General features: G+C 38.7%; 1 protein-coding gene across 2 annotated transcripts in view; it reads left to right on the forward strand.

Annotated features, from left to right (window-relative positions):
• The first annotated feature begins 2,278 nt into the window (after window positions 1-2,278).
• ALG9 (ALG9 alpha-1,2-mannosyltransferase) overlaps window positions 2,279-27,396 on the forward strand; it is a 151,110-nt gene continuing 125,992 nt past the window's right edge. For both annotated transcript variants that reach the window (XM_036259035.1, XM_036259036.1), the window contains exons 1-5: window positions 2,279-2,344; window positions 7,356-7,444; window positions 9,588-9,723; window positions 14,819-14,906; window positions 15,196-15,301. In XM_036259035.1, coding sequence (XP_036114928.1) covers window positions 7,393-7,444; window positions 9,588-9,723; window positions 14,819-14,906; window positions 15,196-15,301 — 382 coding nt within the window. In that variant the 5' untranslated portion in view covers window positions 2,279-2,344; window positions 7,356-7,392. The remainder of the gene's footprint in view (window positions 2,345-7,355; window positions 7,445-9,587; window positions 9,724-14,818; window positions 14,907-15,195; window positions 15,302-27,396) is intronic.

The following is a 27,396-nucleotide window of genomic DNA, read 5'->3' on the forward strand; positions in this document are numbered from 1 at the left end:
TTATATTAATCAGAGTATATGTTTAAATATGCTTGTATTGTGAGGTATTCAATGCTCTTAAACATACCAGTATACTATAGTATAAAAGCTATTTGATACAACCCCTATTATTTTATTTTTAAATTTATGTTCTTTTTTTAAAAAATGTTTTTATTTACTTTTTAGAGAGAGAGGAAGAGAGAGAGAGATAGAAATATCCATGTGAGAGAGATACATCAGTCAGCTGCTTCCTGCTCACCTCCCACCAGGGATTGAGCTTGAAAACCAGGCATGTGCCCGACTGGGAATTGAACCAAGACCTCTTAGTCCATGGGATGACACTCAATTAACTGAGCCACAACAGCTGGGCTTGATGTTCTTTTTTTAAAAAAAATAAGTTTTTATTGATTTTAGAGAAAGAAGAAGGGGGAGAGAGAGAGGGAGAGAGAGAGAAACATCAGTGTGAGAGAGAAACACAATCAACTGCTTTCTACATGCACCCCTACTGGAGATTGAGCCCACCACCTAGGCATATTCCTGACCAGGAATTGAACTGCCAACCTTTTGATAGATGGGATGATACTCAACCAACTGAGCCACACTGGCCAGAGCAATTTGATGTTCTTAATTACAAAATTAATAAAACCACATTATAGCCCTGGCCAGTTTGGCTCAGCAGTAGAGTGTCAGCCTGTGGACCAATGAGTTGCGGGTTAGATTTCGGCCAAGGGCATGTACCTCGGTTGCAGTTAGTTCCTGGCCTTGGTCAGTCGGGGTCATGTGGGAGGCAACTAGTCAAAGTGTCCCTCTCACGTTGATGTTTTTCTCTCTCAATCTTTCTCTCCCTCCCACTCTATCTGAAGATAAATAGAAAAATATCCTTGGGTGAGTTTTAATAAAACAAAACAAAAAACCACATTATAAAGTTTGGAAAATAGAAAGAAAATCATGTACCTAAACCCTACTAGCTTGATACAGCTACCATTTCCATTTTATTATATTTCTTTGCAGTCTTTTCATATACTTCTGACTTCCACAGCTCTGATGTATAAATAATATTGTATTATGCATTTTCATTTAGTATTTTGTAATAATCAGTACCTAGTAAATTACTGTCCAATGGTAGGGCAAAGGGGTAATGGCCACCATAATGAGAAGATGTCTTCAGCCTGAAAGACAAAGCAGGCAATTCCATAGAATATAACAATGTATTATATGGTACTTCACATAGGGGAAGATTGGGCTAGACTGGACAGAGGGCCAACAGTTTTGCACAAATTATTTTCTGCCACTAGACCCCTGTTACAGTACTTTTTAAATAGTATAACTTGGGTACTAATGATTGACAAGACAAAGGGACAAAGAATGCAGTAGTGCCAGGGGCCATACCTCCTGGTGGTCATGTGATAGATCATTACTTATAATTGATAGTATTACCCATTTGATATTTATCTTGGTTGTCATTGCTATTCTGGTTGTTGCTATTAAAAATGTTTATGGCACCCTGGCCAGTGTGGCTCAGTTGGTTGGAGTCATCCTGTGCATCAGAAATTTGCAGGTTGATTCCTGATCAGAGTACATACCTAGGTTGTGGGTTTGATCCCTGGTTGGAGTTCGTATAGGAGGCAACCGATGGAAGGATCTCTCACATCGATGTTTCTCTGTCTCTCAAATCAATTTTTAAAAAATTAAAAAAATATATATATATTTATTTATTTATGGCTACATTTTAAAGAACACAGATAATCATCAACTAGAAAGCTTTGCTATGCTTGCTAAACATAGTGAAGTTTCTCAAAGGTCACAGCATGAAAACTTAAAACTGAAATGAAATCTGGAACACAGAAATGGAGTTGGTTTTGTTTACATCTATATCTATACAGTTGTCTTAAGAGATGCTTGTTGAATGAATAAGCTTTTTATAAGAATTTTTCCACATTTTTTATAACCATAAATTTTAATATCTGTGTAATAATTTATGAAATAGATACAGCATAATTTATTTAACCATTTCCCTATAACTGGACATGTTGTAGTTGTTAAAAAGTTTTTCTAAATTAATAGTGCTGCAATTAACATTTTCATGAATAGAACCCCCCCCAACCCATATTTACTTATGAAGTTACTTCTGTAGGCTAGAATCATAAATATTCATGGTTCTTGATACATATTGCTTTTCATAAGGATTATATCAATTTATAGTGGCATTAATGGCAAATGAGAGTGGTTTCATTGTTAAGATTTTGCTGAGTTGTATCTGTGACCTCTGTTTTTTTGTTCTGTGTTTCTTTCAGATTCTTGTCTTTTACTTTTTACGATGTCTTCTGGCTTTTGTGAGCTGTATCTGTGAACTTTACTTTTACAAGTGAGTATAAAAGCTTTGCTTCTAAAAGTGCTATGAGGAAGCCCAATGTAGCATAGATTATTTTTCTGATAGTATTAGCAGTGTTTAGAAATAGAAAACTCTTGCTAGCTCCTAATATTATATCTAAAATGCAATCTTTTGTATGCAACAAACCATTTGAAGGAGAATACATCTAATTAGCACTTTTTCCCCTGAATTTCATAAATACCATATCTTCATATTAACATTAATTCTATTACTACATATCTAACTAGTCTTCTATTTGGTAGGATTTAGTAGAGCCTTACTTTGAGTCCTAAATATAGATAGGATCAGATTTACCACTTCCCTTCAAGTTTAACTGATAGGAACTTAATCCCAGTGTGGAACTCACTGCTCTTATTTGTAACCACTAAGTTCACTTCACCAAGTACCATTGGTTGATTGAATGTTAGTGGAAGTAGTAAGCAATTTAGTGTTCCACTAATAAAAATTAGCTACATTTTTTATATGAAACCTAACAAACATCTTATTTTGATGATGCTATAAAAGGTATTTTCGCCCTGGCCAGTTTGGCTCAGTGGTTAGAGCGTCGGCCTGCGGGCTAGAGAGACCCGGCTTCGGTTCCTGCTAAGGGCATGTACCTCGGTTGCAGTTTGTCCCCAGCCCTGGTTGGGTCATGTGGGTGGCAAGCACTCGATGTGTCCCTTTCACGTCGATGTTTCTCTCTCTCTCTCTCTCCCTCCCACTCTATCTGAACAAAATATCGAAAAATGTCCTCAGGTGAGGATAAAAAAAAAAAATTAAAACAACAAAAAAGTATTTTTACTTAATAATCACTATTAAAAATCTTGCCCTGGCCGGTTTCTCAGTGGTTGGAGCATCAGCCCACGGACCAAAGAGTTGCCAGTTCAATTCTAGCCAAAGGCACATATCTTGGTTACAGTTCGTCCCCTGCCCTGGTTGGGGTCGTGCAGGAGGAAGCTAATCGGTATGTCTCTCTTACATTGGTGTTTCTCTCTTTCTCTTTCTCCCTCACCCTCTATCTGAAGATTTAAAAAAAAAATCTTCCTACTGCAAAGCATCTAAAAATGTCAGATAAAAAAATCTTGGACCTTGACTCTGGGTACAGTAGAGGAGAAAAAAGAAAGCCAGTTCTACCTTTGAGGATTATAACAAAAAGTTGGTCTTCATATGAACTCAGGACTGAATTCAAATCACACACATGGTCCCCTAACCCCCAAATTGAGAATTTGTTTTAAATTATTCTGGGCTGGTAGTGCCCCCAGGCAGTTTACAAAAACAAATGTAAAATTTCTTTAGAGGAGTGAATTCTTTTTTTTTTTTTTTTTTTTTTTTTTTTATCCTCACCCGAGGACATTTTTCCATTTTTTGTTCAGGTAGAGTGGGAGGGAGAGAGAGGAACAGAGAGAGAGAGAAACATCGATGTGAAAGGAACACATCGAGTGGCTGCCACCCGCACAACCGACCAGGGCCGGGGACAAACTGCAGCCGAGGTACGCGCCCTTAGCGGGAACCGAACCCGGGTCTCTCAGGACCGCAGGCCGACGCTCTAACCGCTGAGCCAAACCGGCCAGGGCTAGAGGAGTGAATTCTTAACCCAGGTGTCAAAGAATTACCACAGGTAAAGTTTTAGTGAACAAAAAATTACAATAAAAATAAATCACAGAGCCCTGGCTTGTGTGGCTCAGTTGTTTGAGCATTGTTCCATGTACCAAGAGATCACTGGTTCCATACCCAGTCAGGGCACATGCCTGGGTTGGGGACTTCATCCCCAGTAGGGGGCACGCAGGAGGCAGTGTTAGATGTTTCTCACATTGATGTTTCTCTCTCTCTTCCCCTGTCCCTTCCTCTCTCTCTAAAATCAATAAAAATGTTAGAATAATAAATCACAGAGCACAAAAGGGAACAAGACACTATGACTGAAAGTCAGCAGACATAACAACAGAAAGCTGACCTATAAAACTTCATTTATTAGGAATTATTAAAATATGAATGTAAAATAAGTATATTTAATATTTTTAAAGAAATAAAAGAGGGAATTGAAAACATGAATCAGAAACAAGAGACTAATAATTAATAGAGTGAAAAGAAACTTACAAAATAGGGGAAAAATAACTGCAAACCATCTATCTGATAAGAGGTTCATTTCCAAAATATATAAGGAACTCCTACAACTCATAGCAAAAATACTGTTAATTTGATTATAAAATGGGCTAAGGACTTGAACAGACATTTCTCCAAAGAAGGCATAAAAATGGCCAATAGATATGTGAAAAGATAATCAGTGTCACTAATCATCAGGGAAATGCGAGTGGAAACCACAATGAAATTACTTCATACCTGTTACAATGGCTATTGTCAAAGAAAACAAAGACAACAAATGTTGTGCAAGAATGTAGAGAAATTGCAACCTGCACACTGTTGGTGGGAATGCAAAATGGTACTGACACTATGGAAAACAGTATGAGGGTCCTCAAAAAATGAAAAATAGAATTACCAGCAATCCCTCTTCTGAGTATTTATCTAAAATAATTGAAATTGGAATCTCAAAGAGTATTTGCACTTCCATGTTCATTGTAGCACTGTTCACAGTAGCTAAGATTGAAAACAACCTCAATGTTCATTGACAGATGAATGGGGAAAAAGGTGGTATATTACCATGGAATATTATTTAGTCTTAAAAAAGAAGGTTTAACATGGATGAACCTTGTGGACGTTTTGCTAAGTGAAATAACTAGTCACAGAAGGATGAACACTGTACGATTCCACTTATATGAGGTTTCTAAAATAGTCATATGGAAGCAAAAGCACAGAATTGTGGTTGCCAGGAGTGGGGGAGGAGGAAATGGGAAGTTGCTAATCAATGGATATACAATTTCAGTTACACAATATGAATTAGTTCTAGAGATCTGCTGTACATTATGCTAATAGATAATAATACTATATTTTATACCTAGAATATCAGTTAAGAGAGTAGATCTCATATTGTGTTCTTACCACAATAAAATTAAAAAGGTAAAAGAACTAAGACTACACAAATAACCAGGCAGATTTGCAGAAGTATCAAACAGAACTTCTATAAATGAAGATATAATCATTGGTATTTAAAATTCAGTGGAGAGTTTAAACAGATGATTAGACATTGCTAATAAGTAAACTAGAAGATTAATCTGAAGAAATTACTAAGAATGCAGTCCAGAGTGACAACAAAAGGAAATTTAAAAGAGGTTAAGAGTGTTCATTGTCACCTGGTCGGTGTGGCTTAGAGGACTGAGCAAGGTCTGATGGACTGAGAGGTCCCATGGACTGAGAAGTCCCAGTTTGATTCCTGGTCAGGGCACATGCTGGAGTTGTGGGCTCGACCCCCTTTAGGGGGCATGCAGGAGGCAGCCAGTTGATGTATGTCTCTCATATCGATGTTTCTGTTTTTCTCCCTTCCTCTCCCTCTAAAAAAATCAATGAAAACATTAAAGAAAAATAGTGAAATTAAAAAAAAAAAAAGTTCATTGCCACACTTCAAAATATCCAAAATTGGAAACAAACCTATATATCCTCTGACATTGTGTACAGTAGAGTTGAAAGATCTGATGTATATCTAATCAGATTCTAGGAGAAAGAATGGGAAGAACCAGTATTCAGGGAGATAATAGATACGAATTTTCCAGAATTGATGAAAAAATGTGCTAATCCACAGATTCAGGAATTAAAAAGGAATAAGAAACTGTGTAGAACTTCAAGAACAAAGATCTTAAAAGTTGACAGTTAAACTTAATAGATTACCTATAAAGGAATGTTCGGCAGTTAGACTGACAGAAACCTTCTCAAAAGCCAAAGATAGCTCTGGCTCAGTGGTTGGAGCATCAGCCCCTCAGACCAAAGAGTCTCAGGTTCGATTCTGGCCAGTGGCACGTACCTTGGTTTCGGTTTGGTCCCCAGCCCTGGTCGGGGAGGCAACTGGTTGATGTATGTCTCACATGTCGATGTTTCTCTCTCTCTCTCTCTCTCTCTCTCTCTCTCTCTCTCTCTCTCTCTCTCTCCCACTCTATCTGAAGATAAATGGAGAAATGTCTTTGGGTGAGGATTAAAAAAAAAAAAAACCAAAGACAAAAAAAAGTAGTATCTTCAAAGTGCTAAGAGAAAATGACTGTCATCTTAAAATCGTATACTCCACTAAACCATCTTTTAAGACCAAGAGCTAAATAAAGACTTTTCAGACAAAATACAAAAGAAAGAAAAAGAAACCAAACAAAAACAGAATTTACCATTAACAGAGCTTCACTAAAGGAACTTCTAAAGGATATATTTAGGAAGAAGCAAAATTATTTCAGAAAGAAGCTCTGAGATGCAATAAGGAACCTGAGAAATAAAATGTTTCACATATGGGTATGTCTGAACAAATTTTGACTTAATGAAGTAATAATAATTTCTAATAATATTTCATTTATAGGGTTTTTGAAAACATACAAGAAAGAAGTAAAAAGAAGTGTATAATTGATTGCTTAAATCTGAGAAACACTGACTTAGATAACGACTTACTAATGCTTTGGTGTATCTCATAGTCTTTTTCTGATTACTACCATTTATTGAGCAGCTGTATGCCAGGCACTCTTTTAAGCACTGTACCATGTATTGTCCTCACAGAGACCTCACAAAGAGGTATTATTATCCTCTTTTTACAGATAAGGGATCTGACAGAATGATTATATAACTAGACAAGGGTGTCACTGCTAGTAATTGGTGGACCCCAAATTTGAACCTGTGCCCATCTGAGTCTGAGGCCTATTATTTTTCCACAAAATCATGCTGTTTTCCTATAATTAATAGACATACCCTTAGCACGGGAAGTATACATTCCCTATACGCACGAACATTGCTAACAAACCTGTGAACCCCATTTGGTATTTGACTTTAGATCAATTTCTCTCTGATGCAGGCATGATTTTGTCTTTTGACTTGAAATTTCCATTCCTAAGGTTTGCTGTGCTGAGAGTCTTTGCCTTTCTTCTAGGGCCGTGTGCAAGAAGTTTGGGCTGCATGTGAGTCGAATGATGCTAGCCTTCTTGGTTCTCAGCACTGGCATGTTCTGCTCATCTTCAGGTAAGTGAGGAGCAGGTGAGGACCTAACAGGTTCACTGATATTTCACAGTTGCATCAAAAGAAAGAACTTGGCCAGATATAGGTTATATCTGTCATATAACATCTGTCATATAGGTTATATTTGTCATATAACATGTCAGTAATTTGCAGGCTACTCTTACCTACACAAACTTGATTGACCTTTACAACATTAAGATATGTATTTTCTCATTTTTGCTGGAGCTTTGATGAAATGACTCACTCAAAGTCAAACAGTTCCTAAGTGGTAGAGCCGTTGTTTTCATCTGGTTGCTTTCTGTTACATTGTTGTACTTTTTTGTTACTGCAAGACTGAAAAACAGGCACCCCATGCCTTTCTTTGTTGTTCAGGGAAGGAAAACCGTTTTTTTATTTTTCTCAAGAAAGCTTTTGTGCCTAAAAACCCTGTTCTTGATGGTTCTCCTCTCTGCCTAATATTTGCAATGTATTCTCTAAAGGTATACATCTTCTGTTGGGCTTTTTTTATACCAAGCTTGTAGAAATTGAGAATAAAAACCTTAATCCAGAGTGGTAGCTTTCCAGCTGGGCTGCCAGAGAACATTTGTGTTCTGTGAGTTGAGCCAAGGTAACCTGCTGCCAAAAGGTAGCCTGTTCCCAATTCTCTGGAAAAATAAGTTACTATATATAACTACCTCAATTGTAATTTCTGCTTGCGTGTACCAGGATCTAGTATACACACTAAATATGCAAAAATATAGTATCCAGCTCAATAGTATATATTTTTTCTTCATTGGCTATCAAAATCGATATGGTTCTACAGTCACCTAAGGGCTCCACGCCCGTATTCTTTGAGAACCAATGTCCTAAATGAGACTGTGCTCCCTCCCTCTGAGCTGGCGGAGACCTGATTCCTCTGCTCCCCTTGCCTCTGTATTCGCAGTTGGAATCTACAGCTGTGGATGGCATCAGTACTATTTAGCACTTATCTGTGAAGGTTGTACCCCACAATTTTTTAGTTACTTTGCTACTCCTAAAATTGATTCTTCTGTGAATGTCTTTAGTTTTATAATCTCAGTTGAGGATGTTAAAGCACAGATCAGTTCAAGGCATCCTTTGATACAGAGCCTCATCTCTTTGCTGAATTTCTTTTTTTTTTATCCTCACCTGAGGACATTTTTCCATTTTTTGTTCAGATAGAGCAGGAGGGAGAGAGAGGAAGAGAGAGAGAGAGAAACATCGATGTGAAGGGACACATCGAGTGGCTGCCACCCGCACGACCAACCAGGGCCGGGGACAAACTGCAACCGAGGTTCATGCCCTTAGCGGGAACCGAACCCGGGTCTCTCCGGACCGCAGGCCGACGCTCTAACCGCTGAGCCAAACCGGCCAGGGCTCTTTGCTGAATTTCTTAAATCATATTGCCTGTTCATTGTGGTTCCTGGAGTTGGCACTGACTCTTTTTCCCCAATGCTAAGTGAGGTAGGCCTCAGACATCAGGGCAGATGTGCATTTTTTGTGTAGAGTTGGTGGAAACATTGATCAAATGTTACTGTTGCAGAGAATCTGAAAATAGTCTTCTGCCATATACAACAGCAAAGTAATGCCAGATGAAAATAATTAGGGGGACATTTAAAGACCAAATTTATCTATGTCCGTGGATGCAGGATGGAGAGCAGTATTGCCATCCAAATCTGGCCCTTGAGAAGGCTTCCTAGAACTCCAGTGGGGTACAGACTGACTGGTACCTGGATAGCCTCAGAAGACTATCAGAAGATAAACTTCTTCAGAAACAGATTGTCAGCAGTGGCTCTAAGTTTCTTGAAGCATATTCCCTGCCTGGATATATAACCTGGGCTTATACCTAGAGAACCTAAAATTCTATAAGTTTTAGATTTGGGGAAAAGGCTGGGAGAGGAATGGCATGGTTGCTGTTGTATAATTGGTCAATGTATTGGTACTTAAAAAACAGGAGTGAGAATATCAGAAAATCGTTGCATTTCATTTTTTTAAAGGTATATCACTTTACTGCCCATTTCTAATATAGCATTGCTCAAAATATGATCCTGGTTATTGACATTTTGCAATGCAGATAAATTTTTAATAATTGATACATAATAAATCTCTTGTCCCTGTTCCCCTTTTTTTCATTTCTTTACTCTTGCAGCATTTCTCCCAAGTAGTTTCTGTATGTATACTACACTGATAGCCGTGACTGGGTGGTATATGGATAAGACTTCCACTGCTGTGCTTGGAGTAGCAGCAGGGGCTATCGTAGGCTGGCCATTCAGTGCGGCTCTTGGGTAAGAAATTATTATTTTTAGCTTTTTTTTTCAATCTTTATTGTTGAATGTATTACAGATGTTTCTCATTTATCCCCCATTGACCCCCTCCTCTCCATCCCCCATCCTTCTCCTGCCTTTTCCCACACTGTTGTCTGTGTCCATTGGCCATGCATATATGCATATAAGCTCTTTGGTTCATCTCCTCCCACCCCCCAAACCCCCCTTCTCTTTGAGGTTTGTCAGTCTAGCAACCAATTTGTTCTTAATCCTTTCACCTTTTTCACCCATTACTCCAACCCCCCTTCCATCTGGCAACTAACAAAATGTTCTCTGTATCTATGAGAATGTTTCTGTTCTGCCTGTTCATTTTATTTGTAGATTCCATTGTCGATAGCTATGTATTCATTGCCATTTTGTTTCTTCATATTTTTTATCTTTCTTCAAAAAGACCCTTCAACATTTCATATAATAACAGTTTGGTGGTGAGGAACTCCTTTAACTTTTTCTTGTCTGGGAAACTCTTTATATGGCCATCGATTCTAAATGACAGCTTTGCAGGATAGAGGAATCTTGGTTGTAGGTTCTTGCTTTTCATCACTCTGAATAATTCTTGCCACTCCCTTCTGGCCTGCAAAGTTTCTTTTGAGAAATCAGCTGACAGCCTAATAGGAACTCCCTTGTAGGTAACTAACTGCTTTTCTCTTGCTGCTTTTAAGATTCTCTCTTTGTCTTGAACCTTTTCCATTTTGATGAGGATGTACATGTCTTGGTATGGGCCCTTTGGGGTTCACCTTGTTTGGGACTCTCTCTGCTTCCTGGACTTGTATGTCTGTTTCCTTCACCAAGTTAGGGAAGTTTTCTGCCATTATGGTTTCAAATAGGTTTTTGATTTCTTGTTCTCTTTCTTCTCCTTCTGGCACACCCCAGATGCGAATGTTGGCACGCTTGAAGTTGTCCCAGAGGCTCCTTACACTCTCCTCATTTTTTGGGATTCTTTTTTCTTTTTGCTGTTCTCATTGGGTGTTTCTTGCTTCCTTATATTCCAAATCAATGGTTTGCTTCTTGGCCTTCCCTACTCTACTACTGAATCTGTGTAAATTATTCTTTATTTCAGTTAGTGCCTCCTTCATTTCTGACTGGTCCTTTTTTATGCTCTTGAGGCTCTCACTAAGTTTGCTGAGGTTCTCACTAAGTTCATTGAGTATCTTTATAAGCGATACTTTGAACTCAGCATCGGTTAGGTTGCTTATCTCCATTTCGCTTAGTTCTTTTCCTGGAGATTTTTTCTGCTCTTTCATTTGGGACCAGTTTCTTTGTCTCCTCATTTTGGCTACTTCCCTGTGTTTGTTTCTATGTATTACTTAACAGGAGGAATGAGGCTAGCTGAGACCAGATGCTGCTTGTTTGAAAGGATTTAGGAAAACCTGAAGCAGGATCCAAGACAGACCAATCCTATGGTTAAGCAACTGGTAACAGCTTGGATGGGCCTGAAAGTTGGGTGGGGCAGGGCCTCAGGGAATCACCAGGGCGGGGCTACCAGTATGAGCCCGGTTGCTGGAGTCCCAGATATGGCTGCTGTCTGTCGCCCCAGGGAAGGGCTCACCAAAGGAACAAAGGCCTCTGACAGCACGTCTGTCCTGGAGAAAGCCCCCTCTCCAGCCCTTGCTCCAATGCCAAACAGCTCAGTTCTTCCCTGTATGTCTTTGGCGCCCTTCAAGCTGCCTCCCCTCCAAGCTGAGAGAGAATGAGTCCGATAAGTTCGTTCACAGGCCTTTTAACAGGAGCTGCCTGGTGGGACAGGGACCCCTCAATCATCAGGAAGGACGTTCCCAACCGAGGTGTCCTCCTGATTTTTATTTGCAACACGTGGGTGTGGGACCAGCCCGTCCTCCTTTGCCCCTCCTACCAGTCTCAATGTGGCTGCTGCTTTAATTCCATAGTTGTAGGACTTCCATTCAGCTTGATTTTAGGTGGTTTTGAATGATGGTTGTTCTGTAGTTTAGTTGTAACTTTGATGTGGTTGTGGGAGGACACGATACCGTGTTTACCTACGCCGCCATCTTGACCGGAAGTCCAGAAATTATTCTTGCATGTATAAATGCATACACACACATATATATACATACCAAAATTCTTAAATAGAATTATTCTGTACACATGTATATCTTCTCTTGTACACAGATTTATATTGTTCTTCATATTGATTGCATAGAATTCCATTATATGGCTGTCCATAATTTATATAGCCATTGCCTTATTGGTAGCAATTTGGTTTTCATTATTTTGCTATTACACAGATTGCTTCAGTGAACATTTTTGTACATATGTCTACAGTCGGCCCTCATTTATCGTGGTTAATCAGTTCCAGACTCTACCACGATAAATGAATTTCCGTGAAGTAGGATTCTTTATTTATATACAGTCGTTCCTCACCACTTCGCACTTCGACTTTCGAAGTGGCGAGGGACGACTATATATATTTGTAGAAATTTATCTATGGAATACATTCGAGAATGGGAGTTACTAAGTCATTGAATAGACATTTTAAGTTTTCTTAATTTTCTTTTAAAGACTGGTTTCTCCACCTTCAATCTTTTCTTCTATTCTGTATATTATCCTCAAATTATTTTATTCTTCAAGATTTTGTTTGAAACTCTCTTCTTTACTCTCTGCTATCTCTCAGCCATCTTGATGATTCCCATACCTTTATATCTAGTTAATCATCTCTTCAGCTTCACTGATATATTCCTAGCTGCCTATTAGATTTCTCCACTTATATTTACAAAACCAAACTCATTACTTTCCCTCCATTACTGTTTCTTTACCTATATTTCTATCTAAGCAAATGGTACCACCATCTGTGCTGAGCCAGGAACCTACAAATTATCTGTGACTCTTCTCTTTCCCATATCCTATTAATTCATTATACCTCCTGAATATCTTTTGAATCTCACTACTTTTTTTTCACCAGTGACTGCTCCTGGATCACTCTATAGCCTCCTGAATGATCTTCCTGCCTCTAGTATTGATCCTTGTAAATCTACTCTCCACATTCAAACTAGGGTTATCTTTCAAAAATGCAAATGATTGTATCACTTTCTACTTTCAAACTCTCTAATAGCTTCCACATTGCTCTGTGTCCCAGAGGTTGGCAACCTGTGTTTGCTATTCTATTCTATTCTATTCTATTCTATTCTATTCTATTCTATTCTATTCTATTCTATTCTATTTTAATTTTGGTATGTGCCCCTGGTGGGAACTGAACCTGGGACTCTCTGGTCTGCAGGCCGAGGCTCCAACTGCTGAGCCAAAACGGCCAGGGCAGTGTGTTTGCAATTTTAAAGGGTTGTTACAAAACAACATACACACAAGAATATGCAACAGAGACAATATGTGGCCTTGCAAAGCCTAAAATATATGCTGTCAGGTCCTTTAAGAAGTTTGCCATCCCCTGTTTTACGGTATCCAAACCTCTAGTATGACTCACAACACCCTATATTTTCTCCTTTTTACCTCCCAGCCACCTTTTTATTAATTCCTCCATTGCTTTTACTCTTTACTCCAGCTATATTGAACTTCGGGAGTTCCCCAGATATCTCTGGTCAGTGTTTTGATTGGTCTTCCTTTAGCAGAGATGAGTAATTTCAGGATCACACAGCCAATTAGCAATCTACCATCATTTATTGCATCCTTTGTGCTAGGCATGACACTGATACTATGAAAAATAAAACAGTTCTGGTTCCTGTTCTTTTGGACTTTGCATTTCAGTAGGAAAAACGGACATTGAACAAGTAATTAAAAGTATGATGACTTGTGTGTACATGCCATTGAGTTGGCTCTTACTCCTGGTGACCCTGTGAGTGAGTGACACCCATAGTGTACTGACCTCAACAATCCTGCTCAGTTCCTGTAGGCTCAAGCCTGACTTCTATAGAGTCAATTCATCTTCTCTTTGGTCTTCTTTTTTTCTTGCTGCCTTCTATTTTTCCTAGCATTATTGTCTTTTCCAAAGAACCCTGTCATTATTAAAGGAGAAATACACCACATGGAAATGTAAATAGTTGGGGAGGAAAAAAAATGAAAACACAAATGTTAATGCAAAATTTAGGTAATAGAATGTAGAAATTCAAATGATAAAAGATAATGTCTGCAGCAGCACATGCTAAGTTAGTGATAGATATATGTGGAGGAGGTGGGGATAAAGCCCATTGTTGACCTTTGGGTGGATTCTGGGTAAATAGACTGGTGTGGGGAGGGAATTCTTTGTGTTGGAGCATGGGTAAAGGCTCAGACTAGCGTTCTAGAGTTGGAAGTCATGGATATTAAGGTGATGTTCATGCAACAGGAGTGGAAATACCTACTGAGAAAATGAGGATTGCTAGGAGAAAATGAGTGTAGAGAAAGAAAAACAGAAGCTTTTGGGGAGCTATGACCATAATAGGCACTACCATGGGGTAGGGAAAAATGAACTCTAGAAAGGAGCACTAGGGAAGAATCCAAAAAAGAACAGGAGCTAGAGAGTCTAAAGAGGAAGGAAGAGATGCATCATGCAAAGTGCAGAAGAAAGACAAAAGGAGATGAGACTTGTGAAGAAGTAGTGGGTGTGGCCAAGAAGTCCGTCTTAATAGCTTGATGCTAGGCCTTAAGGAATAAATAGTGAAGGCATCACACATATTCTTTGTTTAAAGAATTTAAGTGAAAGGAAGAAGAGCAAATGGTATTAGAAGAGGATATATCAGAATTGAAGTCAAGTTTGTAATATCGTATTGTTAAAATAGTAATATATCATGAAAGGGACAAATCAGTATTTATTTGGTAGGGTGGGTGTAGGACAGTAGGCTATATTTACTTATTATATTTTAAATGTCCATTATACATAAATATGTATAAAACAGAGCTCATTCCCGAAGCTTAGTATTTTTATTTCTTGTGATGGGTACTATGAAGATAACTGTGTATTTTTGAGAAGACATTCTCTCATGTACCACCTTTACTCTTCACTGTAACTGCTAAAGGCATGTTATTCTCAGTTCAGCAGGAGGTATGTGTGAATCTGACCTGTCTATATTCTCTAAGTATTTAACTCCCCACTTTCTATTTTTCTGTTAAATAGTTTACCTATTGCCTTTGACTTGCTAGTCATGAAACACAGATGGAAGAGTTTCTTTCATTGGTCACTGGTAGCCCTAATACTCTTTCTGGTGAGTTTTCTCTGTTTCTTGTTTTGTTCTAAAGTAATAATGAAAGCAACTTCTTTTTTAACATTTAATTTAATTTAATTTATTGGGGTAACATCTGTTAAGAACATTATGTAAATTTCAGGTATACAATTTTATAATATATCATTTATGCGTTTCACTGCGTGAAAGCAACTTCTGATGTGGGAAAGAGAACGTAAGGAGTTGATTTTGAAGTGTATCCTATTAGCATTGTGAGAATGTTTCCAGAGCAAAATTCTGCCATTGCTATGTGTTTTCTGCTCTGTTTCAGGTGCCTGTGGTGGTGATTGATAGCTACTATTATGGGAAGTTGGTGATTGCACCACTCAACATTGTTTTGTATAATGTCTTTACTCCACATGGACCTGATCTTTATGGTAAGGCTTTATGAGATTGGGCAAGAATTAAGAGATGGCTTAATTTGCCTGGGCTTTAAAATTTTAATTCAATTGCCTCATTTTATCAAATACGACATTTCTTTTCTGGTAATATTCTTTTCTTATTTAAAAATAAATGTCATTTGAATATAGTGCAGTGATGATATGTTGCCACTAAATATTTTTCCTCGATTAATGTGATATTTAGATTTAGCTTTCTTTTGGCCCTGCTGTCTGGTATGCTCAGTTTCAAAGTAGTGAGGACTCTGTTGGGTAGGCCATAGTTTTTGATACTACCTTTTTTTTTTTTTTTTGAAAAAAAGTTACTTTTTTCTCTTCTCATTAGAAAATTAATATGATAACAAAGTAAGAAAATAAAACCCTGGCTAGTGTGGCTCAGATGGTTGAGCATCATCTGCTGCACCCAGAGGTCATTGGTTAGATTCCTGGTCAGGACACATACCCGGATTGCAGGGGTCAGCTGATTGATGGTTCTCTCTCACTGATGTTTCTCTCTCCCTTCCCCTCTCTCACTAAAATCAATAAAAACATTAAAAATAATAATAATAAAATAAAAACATTTATAATCCCCTAATCTCCAGATAGCGATTGTTAAAACCTTGGAGTATATATTTCCAGACATTTTCTATACATATGTCAACATAAGAAACATTAAAACCGTCCGGCTAGTGTGGCTCAGGATTGAGTGTCGACCCATGCACCAAGAGGTCGCCAGTTCAATTTCCGGTCAGGACACATGCCCCAGGTTGTGGGCTAATCCCCAGTAGGGGACATGCGGGATGTGGCCAGTCAATGTTCTCTCTCAATGATGTTTCTACGTATCTCTCACTTCCTCTCTTTCTAAAATCAATGAAGGAAAAACAAATAAATAAAAAAGAAAAAAGAAACATTCAAACCTATAGAGAATTTTTGTGAATTTGAACCAAACTGTTGACAGTTTCCGGGAAGCAAAATCTCAACGGATTGAGATAATGCTTCAGAGAATGGCAGTTTTGCACCTTATTTGATACATTCCATCAAAAGAAAAGACATAAGTGAGTTACATGAAATCTGGTGATAGATTAGGGAGGTAGGAGAAAGCAAAGGGGGGAAACCTCTGGGATTGGATGAAAAGTAAAATGATAGACACACACATCTTTTGCATAGGTGGTACAGGGTGGTTGAATTAGTGAAGGCTACAGGGGGATAAACTAGAGAGATCTTTCTGATATGATCATGCAAGTCAGTAAACAATTTATGAGACAGTTTTTTATTAAAATAAGTGTAGTTTCTTCTGTCTTAAACTTTTGAAGTTCTTAGAGCATTCTATATGATTGTCTTGGGCCTCTGCTATAAAGCAGGCTAATATTCTCCCTGTGACTCATCAGTTTATGCCATGCCCACCATTTTTGTGTGCTACCTGGCCAATAGAACTGACAGATTGACTGAGGAGATTTAAGGAAGCATATGAATAAAATTTAATTGGGCATCCTGAGGTTGGAGGAATATAATATTTTTTTTTAGATGGCAAATAATAGGTTAAAGCAAAGTGTTTGGTTCAGTGACTGGAATTCACAAACAGCATGGTTAAAGAATAATTGCTAAATGAAGGAACTTCAAAATATTTCTTTATGACTCCAAGATCCCCAAGGGTATGAGAAAAAGCCCCAATTTTAATCATTTGCCTGTAGATGTCTCCCTTTAGCTAGGGAGGCTTTGCATGTTTTTAATTGCCCTTTGCTTTAGCTCACTTATAAAATTTTATTTGCTTCTATAATACAAAGGTGACTTCTTCAGGCTCAGGTAGCACATTAGAAATTGATTTACATGACTTCCCGTCAAGATGGTGTAGGTAAACGTGGTGGTTGCCTCCTCCCACAACCACATCAAAATTACAGCTAAACTACAGAACAGCCACCTGAAATCGAGCTGAATGGAAGTCCTACAACTACAAAAGTAAAGAAGCAGCCACATCGAGACTGCAATCAAGACTCAGTTAAAACAGAAGGATGTAAAGTCCACACAAGGGGTGCACCTTGAGGGCCCAGCTGGATGACCAGGGAGGCTGTGTTATTGGACCCTAGAGGACACCTACTACAACCGGCCACCCTAGGAAGCCTAGGAGACATAGCAACTCTACCTAACACATAGAAACAAACACAGGGAGGCAGCCAAAATGAAGAGACAAAGAAACATGTCCCAAGTTAAAGAACAGAGCAGAACTTCAGGAAAAGAGCTAAACAAAATGGAGATAAGCAATCTAACAGATACAGAGTTAAAAACACCGCTTATAAGGATGCTCAATGAACTTAGTGAGAATTTCAAGGAACTTAGTGGGGACCTCAAGAGCATAATAAAGGACCAGTCAGAAATGAAGGATGCACTAACTGAAATAAAGAATAATGTACAGGGAATCAATAGTAGAGCAGGTGAAGCCAAGAAGCAAACCATCGAATTGAAATATAAGGAAGCAAAAAACACCCAATCAGAACAGCAAAAAGAAAAAAAGAGTCCAAAAAAATGAGGATAGTATAAGGAGCCTCTGGGGCAACTTCAAGCGTACCAACATTCACTTCATGGGGGTGCCAGAAGGAGAAGAGAGAGAGCAAGAAATTGAAAACCTATTTGAAAAAATAATGACAGAAAACCTCCCTAACTTGATGAAGGAAACAGACATACAAGTTCAGGAAGCACAGAGAATCCCAAACAAGATGAAGCCAAAGAGGCCCACACCAAGACACATCCTCATCAAAATGCAAAAGGTTAAAGACAAAGAATCTTAAAAGCAGCAAGAGAAAAGTAATTAGTTACCTATAAGGGAGCTCCCATAAGACTGTCAGCTACTTTCTCAAAAGAAACTTTGCAGGCCAGGAGGAAGTGGCAAGAAATATTTAAAGTGATGAAAAGCAAGGACCTACAACCAAGATTACTCTATCCTGCAAAGCTATCATTTAGAATCGATGGCCATTATAAAGAGTTTCCCAGACACGTAAAAGCTAAAGAAGTTCATTACCACCAAACCAGCATTATATGAAATGTTGAAGCGTCTTCTTAAAGAAGAAGATAAAAAAATACAAACAATAAAATGGCAGTAAATACATATCTGTCAACAATTGAATCTACAAACAAAATGAGCAAGCAGAACAGAAACACATTCATAGATACAGACAACTTTTTGTTGGTTGCCAGATGGGAGGGGGGTTGGGGGTGGGTGAAAAGAAGGGAGTAAGAAATACAAATTGGTTATTGGACTGACGAACCTCAGAGAAGGGGGAAGGTGGGATGGAAGAGAGAAACCAAAGGACTTACATGCATGACCAATAGATATAGACAATAGTGTGGGGAAGGCAGAAGGAGGGAAGGGGGTAAAGGGGAGGGGAAGGAGGGGCATCTATAATTCATTCAACAATAAAGATAAGTTAAAAAAAAGAAATTGATTTACATGGAACCTATTGGAAGCATGATATCTGATATGTCTGGGTGAACAAACTGATAATTTGAGTTTAATTTTGAAAATTTGACATCTCCACTTTTTATTTTATTTTAAATTCTTATTCGAGGATACTTTTTTCTTATTTTCATCTTCAGATAGAGTGGGAGAGAGAGAAATATTGGTATGAGAGATACACATCGATTGGTTGCCTCCCACACGACCCTGACCAGGGCCGGGGACTGAACCTCAACCAAGGTACGTGCCCTTGACCAGAATCAAACCCATGACTCTTTGGTCTGCAGGCTGACACTCTACCGCTGAGCCAAACCGGCCAGGGCGACATCTCCACCTTTTAAATGGGTTATTACATACTGATGTTCTGACTGCTTATTTGTAAAACTTTGTGTTACAGTATGTGAATCATATATATATTTTTTATCCTCACCTGAGGACATTTTTCCATTTTTTTGTTCAGATAGAGTGGGAGGGAGAGAGATGAAGAGGGAGAGAGAGAGAGAAACATTGATGTGAAAGGCACACATCGAGTGGCTGCCACCTGCACAACCAACCAGGGCCAGGGGCAAACTGCATCTGAGGTACATGCCCTTAGCGAGAACCGAACCTGGGTCTCTCTGGACTGCAGGCCGACGCTCTAACTGCTGAGCCAAACCGGCCAGGGCTGAATCATATTTTTAAAATTTATTTTTATTGTTGAGAGTATTACAGATGTACCCCATTTCCCCCCTATATCCCCCTTCACCTGGCTTATGCCCCGCCCAGGCCTTTACCACACTATTTGTCTGTGTCCATGGGCTATGCATATATACATATATGTTCTTTAGTTAATCTCTACATGGTATATGTCTCCACTTGTTTGTATCTTCCTCTGTTTCTTTTTTCCTATGGTTTCCTGAGTACAGGTCTTTTACTTCCTTGGTTCAGTTTATTCCTAGGTATCTTATTTTTCTGTTGCAGTGGTAAGTTTTGTGGGGGTTTGTTTAATTTCTCTTTCTGAGAGTTCATTATGGTGTATAAAAATGTCATTGATTTCTGGATGTTGGTTTTATATCCTGCTACTGTGCCAAATTCATTTATTAAATTTAGGAGTTAATTGGTGGAATCTTTATGATTTTTTTTTTTTTTTTATCCTCACCCGAGGACATTTTTTGTTCAGGTAGAGTGGGAGGGAGAGAGAGCGAGGGAGAGAGAGAGAGAGAAAGAGAGAGAGAGAGAGAGAGAAACATCGATGTGAAAGGGACACATCGAGTGGCTGCCACCCGCACAACCGACCAGGGCCGGGGACAAACTGCAACCAAGGTACATGCCCTTAGCGGGAACCGAACCCGGGTCTCTCGGGACCGCAGGCTGATGCTCTAACCGCCGAGCCAAACCGGCCAGGGCTCTTTATGATTTTTTATGTATTAGATACCATGTCATCTGCGAATAATGAGAGTTCTACTTCCTCATTTCCAATTTGGATGCCTTTTAGTTTTCTTCTTGTCTGATCACCGTGACTAGGATTTCTAGTACTATGTTGAATAAAAGTGGTGAAAGCCAGCATCCCTGCCTTGTTTCTGTTTTTAAGGGAAACACTTTTAGTTTTTGCCCATTAAGTATGATGTTGACTATAGGTTTGTCATACATACCTTTTATTTGTTAATTCCCACCTGAGGATATTTTTTTCCATTGATTTTTATAGAGAATGGAAGGGTGGGGTAGGGGAACAGAGAGAGACAGAAACAGAAAGACATTAATGCGAGAGAGACAAGGCATCAAACTCAAGACCCTTTGGTGTGTGGGCTGACGCTCTATAACTACAGAGCCAGGGCATATATATGGCCTTTATTATGTTGAGGCATGTTCCCTCTATGTCTATTTTTCTGAGAGTTTTTATGAAAAATGGGTGTTATGTTTTGTCTAATGCTTCTCTGCATCTATTGATATGATTATGTGATTTTTTATCCTTCAGTTTGTTTACACGGTGTATCATATTTATTGATTTGTGAATATTGTACCAGCCTTGCATCCCTGGGATAAATCCCACTTGGTCCTGGTGTATGATCTTTTTAATGTATTGCTCGATCTAATTTGCTAATGTTTTTTTGAGGATTTTAGCATCTATGTGCATCAAGAATATTGACCTGTAATTTTCTTTCTTTGTAGTATCTTTATCTGGCGTTGGAATTAGGATTATGCTGGCCTCGTAAAAAGAGCTTGAAAGTCTTTCTTCCTCTTGAATTTTCTGAAATAGTTTGAGGAGGATAGGTGTAAGTTCTTCCTTGAATGTTTGGTAAAACTTGCCTGTAAATCCATCCAGTCTAGGACTTTGTTTGCTGGGAGATTTTGATTACTGCCTCAATTTCATTTGTTATCAGCCTATTCAGGTTTTCTGGTTCCTCCTGATTGAGTTTTGGAAGATTGTATGTTTCCTCAAATTTGTCCATTTTGCCCAAGTTGTCCAGTTTGTTGGCATATAAATGTTCATAGTATTTTCCTACAACCCTTTGTATTTCTGTGGTGTCAGTTGTTACTTTGCATCTTTCATTTCTGATTTTATTTATTTGGGTCCTCTCTCTTTGTTTCTTGATGAGTTCTGACTAAAGGTCCATCAGTCTTGTTTATCTTTTTGAAGAACCAGCTCTTGGTTTCATTGATCTTTTGTATTGTTGTTTTAGTTTCTATGTCATTTATTTCTGCTCTGATCTTTATTATTTACTTTCTTCTAGTTCCTCTGGGATTTTCTTGTTATTCTCTTTCTAATTCTTTTGTTGTAGTGTTAGGGCACTTACTTGAGCTTTTTCTTGTTTCTTGAGGTAGGCCTATAATCTATGAACTTGCCTCTCAGGATTGCTTTTGCTGTGTCCCCTAGATTTTGCATTGTTGTCTGTTCATTTTCATTTGTTTCTGGGAATTTTTAAAATTCTTTCTTGATCTTCTTAGTAACCCATTCAATCTTTAATAACATGCTATTTAGCCTCCATGTGTTTGAATGTTTTTGAGTGTTTTAGTTGATTTCTAGTTTCATGCCTTAGTGGTCTGAGAAGATGCTTGATATGATTTCAATCTTCTTGAACTTGTAGAGACTTATTTTGTGTCCTAACATGTGGTCTGTTTTTGACAGGGTCCCATGTACACTTGAGTAGAATGTATATTCTGCAACTTTGGGGTGAAATGTTCTGTAAATGTCAATTAAAAATCTAGTGTGTCATTTAACGTCACTCTTTCCTTGTTGATTTTTGTCTGGAAGATATCTCCAGTGTTGCCTTTGGAGTGTTAAAGTCCCCTACTATGACTATATTGCTGTCACTCTCTCCCTTAAAATCCTCTAAGAGCTTTTTTATTTAATTAGGTGCTCCTATATTATGTACATACATGTTTACAAGGGTTATATCCCTTTGTTGTATTGATTCTTTGTTTCCTATTATGGCTTTTGCTTTGAAGTCTATTTTGTCAAATATAAGTCTTGCTACCTCTGCTTTTTTTAAATTTCCATTTGTATGAAATAAATTTTCCATTCCTTCACTTTCATCCTATGCAAGTCTTTTGGTTTGAGGTGGATCTCTTGTAGACTGCTTATATATGGGTCACGTTTTCTTATGCAGTCAACTACCCTATGTCCTTTGATTGGATTATTCAATCCATTTGCACTTAAGGTTATTATTGATAGGTACTTATTTATTGCCATTTTATTCTTTTTTGTATTTTTAATTAATTAATTAATTAATGTATCATTAATTAATTTATTTTTGTTACAGATGTTTCTTCTTTATCCCCCTCTGATTCCCCCTCTCCCTCCATCCCCACCCTGTCCCCAGCTTTGTTGTCCATGTCCATTGTCCATGCATACATGCATATAAGTTCTGTGGTTTATCTCTCCCCCACTACCCCCTCTTTTGGGGATTTTCAGTCTGTACCCCACTTCCATGTCTCTGGGACTACCCCATTCTTCAGACTGTTATGTTCATTATATTCCACAAATAAGTGAGATCATATGATACTTGTCTTTCTCTGTTTGGCTTGTTTCGCTTAGGATGAAACTTTGCAGGTCCCTCCATGTTGTCTCAAAGGATAAGAGATCTTTCTTTCTTACAGCTGCATAGTACTCCGTTGTGTATATGTACCACAGCTTTTTTTTTTTATAATGCAAAAACAGGTTTATTTGTACACACACTAATGAAGGAAAGCCATCTTCTGTCAAATGAGACAATTAAGATGCTTAAGTAGCTGATTTTGGGACCTACTACAATGGGAAGACTTGCTTTGTTGCCTTCAGACGTCTGTCTCTTTACCTGACACTTGAGCAGGCTTTTTAAAAGGGTCTTCCTCCTGGGCCTGCTTTTCTAATCTCTTATGATATGCAAGCTGTTGTTCCAGGTAGTTTGTGTTCCTCTTCTGTTTATCCAGGTACTTTCCCATGAAGTGTAAGAGATCGGTTTCCTCGTTGGCAGAAGCCATGGTCTTCAGGTTTTGCAGGAGGTTGGTTAACTTGTTCTCCAACTCCAGAGCAGACTCTAGAGCTTGTATTCCAGTTCTCCAGTTATCTGTGTCAGGCCTCTTTATCAACGGAAGGCAGATTTTACTCTCCCGTTTTCTTAAATATCTTAGGAATTGCTTTGCATGTTCCCTCTTCACCGCAGCTTGGTCTTCAAAGAATGCAGCAAAAAGAGGTGCTCCCATGTCTTGGTTGTAATAACAGGCCATAGATAAATAAGCATCACTGATGTGCAGCTCATAAGATGCCACGTGATTAATAGCCACCCTACAATCTTCAGAGAGGAGGTTGTGCCTTGGGAATAGCATCTCAGCATTAGAGAAAACCAGGCAGAAACAGTGCTACCACAGCTTTTTTATCCATTCATCTACTGATGGACATTTGGGCTATTTCCATATCTTAGCTATTGTAAATAGTGCTGCCACGAACATGGGGGTACATATACTCTTTCTGATTGGTGTTTCAGGCTTCTTAGGGTATATTCCTAGAAGTGGGATCACTAGGTCAAATGGAAGTTCAATTTTTAACTTTGTGAGGTAACACCATATTGTTTTCCATAGTGGCTGCACCAGTCTGCATTCCCACCAGTAGTGTACTAGAGTCCCCTTTTCTCCACACCCTCGCCAACTCTTGTTGTTTGATGATTTGTTGATGGTGGCCATTCTGACAGGTGTGAGGTGATACCTCATTGTTGTTTTAATTTGCATCTCTCTGATGATTAGTGATGTTGAGCATTTCTTCATATGTCTCTTAGCCATTTGTATGTCCTGTCTGGAGAGGTGTCTATTTAGTTCCTCTGCCCATTTTGTAATTGGATTCTTTGTCTTCCTTTTGTGGAGTTGTATGAGCACTCTATATATATTGGAAATTAACCCCTTATCTGATGTATCATTGGCAATTATGCTCTCCCATACAGTGGGTTGCCTTTCCCTTTTGATGATTGTATCTTTTGCTGTGCAGAGCCTTTGAATTTGATGTAGTCCCATGAGTTCATTTTTTCCTTTGTTTCTGTTGTCTTAGGTGATGTATCAGTGAAAATTCTGCTGCATATGATGTCCGAAATTTTGTTGCCTACATTTTCTTCTAGGATTTTTATGGATCCATGAATCACATTTAAGTCTTTTATCCATTTTGGGTTTATTCTTGTGTATGGTGTAAGTTGATGGTCTTGTTTCATTTTTTTGCATGTAGCTGTCCAATTTTCCCAACACCATTTATTGAAGAGGCTGTCTTTACTCCACTGTATGCTCTTGCCACCTTTATCAAATAGTAATTGAGCATATTGTCTTGGGTCCATTTCTGGGTTCTCTGTTCTGTTCCACTGGTCTATATGTGTGTTCTGCCATTTTATTCTTTTTTTTTTTTTATCCTCACCCGAGGACATTTTTCCATTTTTTGTACAGATAGAGTGGGAGGGAGAGAGAGGAAGAAAGAGAGAGAGGGAAACATCGATGTGAAAGGGACACATCGAGTGGCTGCCACCCGCACGACCAACCAGGGTCGGGGACAAACTGCAACCGAGGTACATGCCCTTAGCGGGAACCGAACCCGGGTCTCTCCGGACCGCAGGCGGACGCTCCAACCGCTGAGCCAAACTACCATTTTATTCTTTATGCCTATGTTTTTCTCTCTCTATTTCTTCTTCTAACAATAGTCCCTTAGCATTTCTTGCAATGCTGTTGGGTGGTAATAAACTCCTTTAGCCTTTTTTTTGGTCTGGGGATCTCTTTATTTCATCTTCCATTTGAATGATAGCCTTGCTGGATAGAGTAGTCTTGGTTTCAGACTCTTGCTTTTTATTACTTTAAATACATCATGCCATTCCCTTCTGGCCTGTAGTGTTTCTGTTGAGAAATCAGGGGACAGCTTTAAGGAAACTTGTAGGTAACTGACTCTCTCTCTCTCTCTCTTGCTTCCCTTAAGATTCTCTCTTTGTCTTTAATATTTGCCATTTTAATTATAATGTGTCTTGGTGTGGGTCTCTATGTGTTTATCTTGATTGGGACTCTTTGGTTCTTGGACATATGTGATTTTTTCTTCACCAGGTTATGGAAGTTTTCTGTCATTATTTCTTCAAACAGCTTCTCTATCCCTTGCTTACTTTCTTCTCCCTCTGATACCCCTATGATGTGGATGTTGTTTCATTTCGTTAAGGATTGAGAACCCTTAAACCAACGGTTCTCAACCTGTGGGTTGTGACCCCTTTGCAGGTCGAACGACCCTTTCACATGGGTTGCCTAAGACATAACAGTAGCAAAATTACAGTTATGAAGTAGCAACAAAAATAATTTTATGGTTGGGGGTCACCACAACATGAGGAACTCTGTTAAAGGGTCACAGCATTAGGAAGGTTGAGAACCACTTTTCTAGTGCTTTTCCAGTGATTTGTTTTTTTTCTGCTCTATTTGAGTGTTTTTTTCTACATTGTCTTTCAAATTGGTGATTCGATCCTCTGCTTCTTCAAGCCTGCTTTTAATTCCTTCCAGTATATTCTTGATGTCAGATATAGTATTCTTCATTTCCAACTTGTTCGTATTCATGGTTTCTCTGTCTTTTCGTGCTATCATTCCCACTAAATTCCTTATAGTTTCCGTTAAGTTCATTGTAGTTCTCATCAAGTTCCTTGCTCATTTTTATAACCATTGCTCTGATCTCTATATCTGGTAAATTGCTTACCTTCATCTCATTTAGGTATTTTTATGGACCTTTCTCCTTTTATTTGGGGGTTCCTTTGTCTCCCCAATTTAGTTGTCTCTTTGTGTTTTCTGTGTATCAAATGTACCTGCTCTGCCTCCCAGTCTGGGTAGGGCGGCCTTTTGTAGTAAATTCTTATGGTATTCAGTGGTGTGGTCTCCTTGAACTCCTGAGCTGTATGACTCTTCTGCAGATTATTTGGACTCTCCTGTTGTAATTGGGTCTTGATTGTTGTCCCGTTCATGGGTGGGATCCACTCTCAGGCTGCCTGTGAGGCTTAATCCTGACTACGTCATGCAAACTGTTGTATAGGTGCTGATAGGACAAAACAAAACTGGAAGCAAGGAAAAACACACAAAAGGGCCTGACAACAACAGCAAAAACAACCACAAAAGAAAAGAGAATTAGGAAAGAGAAAAGAGAACCAGAAAAGTAAATGAAAAAAGAAAAAGAAAAAGAATTATAAAATAAAAATAAAAAGAAGACTAGAAGAGAAAGGGGGAAGAAAAAGGATTCTGAAAGGAAAGAAGGGAGAGAAAAAATATAAAGGTAGAAAGGAGGCCCTGGCAAGTGTTGCTCAGTGGTTAGAGTGTTGGCACAATCACTGAAGGGTCTCAGGTTCGTTTCCTGGCCAAGGGCACATATTTGGGTTGCAGGTTTGATCCCAAACTCTGTCAGGGCATATGCGGGAGGCAACCAAGTGATACACTCTCTCATATTGATGTTTCTTTCTCTCTCTCCCTCTCTCTCTCTCCCACTCCCTCCCTTCTTTCCACTCTCTAAAAAAATCAATGGAAAAAATATCATTTGGTGAGGATTAACAAAAAAAGGGGGGGGGAGAATAAAGAGTAGTAAAAGGAAAGTGGTAAAAAAGAAAATGAGAAAAAATTATGAAAAGGTAAGAAGAATAGAAAAAAAACTAAAGTGAAAGAAAGGAAAGGTAAAATACATTTAAAAATTGAGTAAGGAGGGGGGCAATTAAGAGACATTAAAGAAATGAGACAAAAAATAGTAACAATAATAATAATACCAAAGCAATAAAAACAAAAAAGTAAAGAAAATAATGAAAAAAAGCGCCAAAAAAACCAACCAAGTGAAGTTTGTCTTAGAAGATTTTAGTGCCTGCTAGGATTTCCCTTTCGATCCTGCTCTTATGTTGTCTGAGGCTTACTGTTTTTTTATGCTGATTTTGGGCCTTCCAGAAGGTACTTTTGTGTTAGAAGGTACAATGTCAAAGGCTTTCCAAGTTTCGCTCTTCGTGCCCTGTTCAAAGCTTCAAGTGACCCACAACTTGTGGCCAACTCCACTGGGTGTGGCTGCTCACCGGAGGGGCTGAGCTGTGCTCCTCCACCTGCTTTTTAACAGCACAGGGACCTAAGGTGGGTCAGCAAATGTTCAGATTTCCAGGAAGATGGTTGGTGTGTACCTGAACTATTTCCCTGAACTTGGACGGGTAATGTCCCTCTCAGGAAGGCC

This window comes from Molossus molossus, unplaced genomic scaffold (genome assembly GCF_014108415.1).
Source record: "Molossus molossus isolate mMolMol1 unplaced genomic scaffold, mMolMol1.p scaffold_m16_p_13, whole genome shotgun sequence".
Lineage (NCBI taxonomy): Eukaryota > Metazoa > Chordata > Mammalia > Chiroptera > Molossidae > Molossus > Molossus molossus.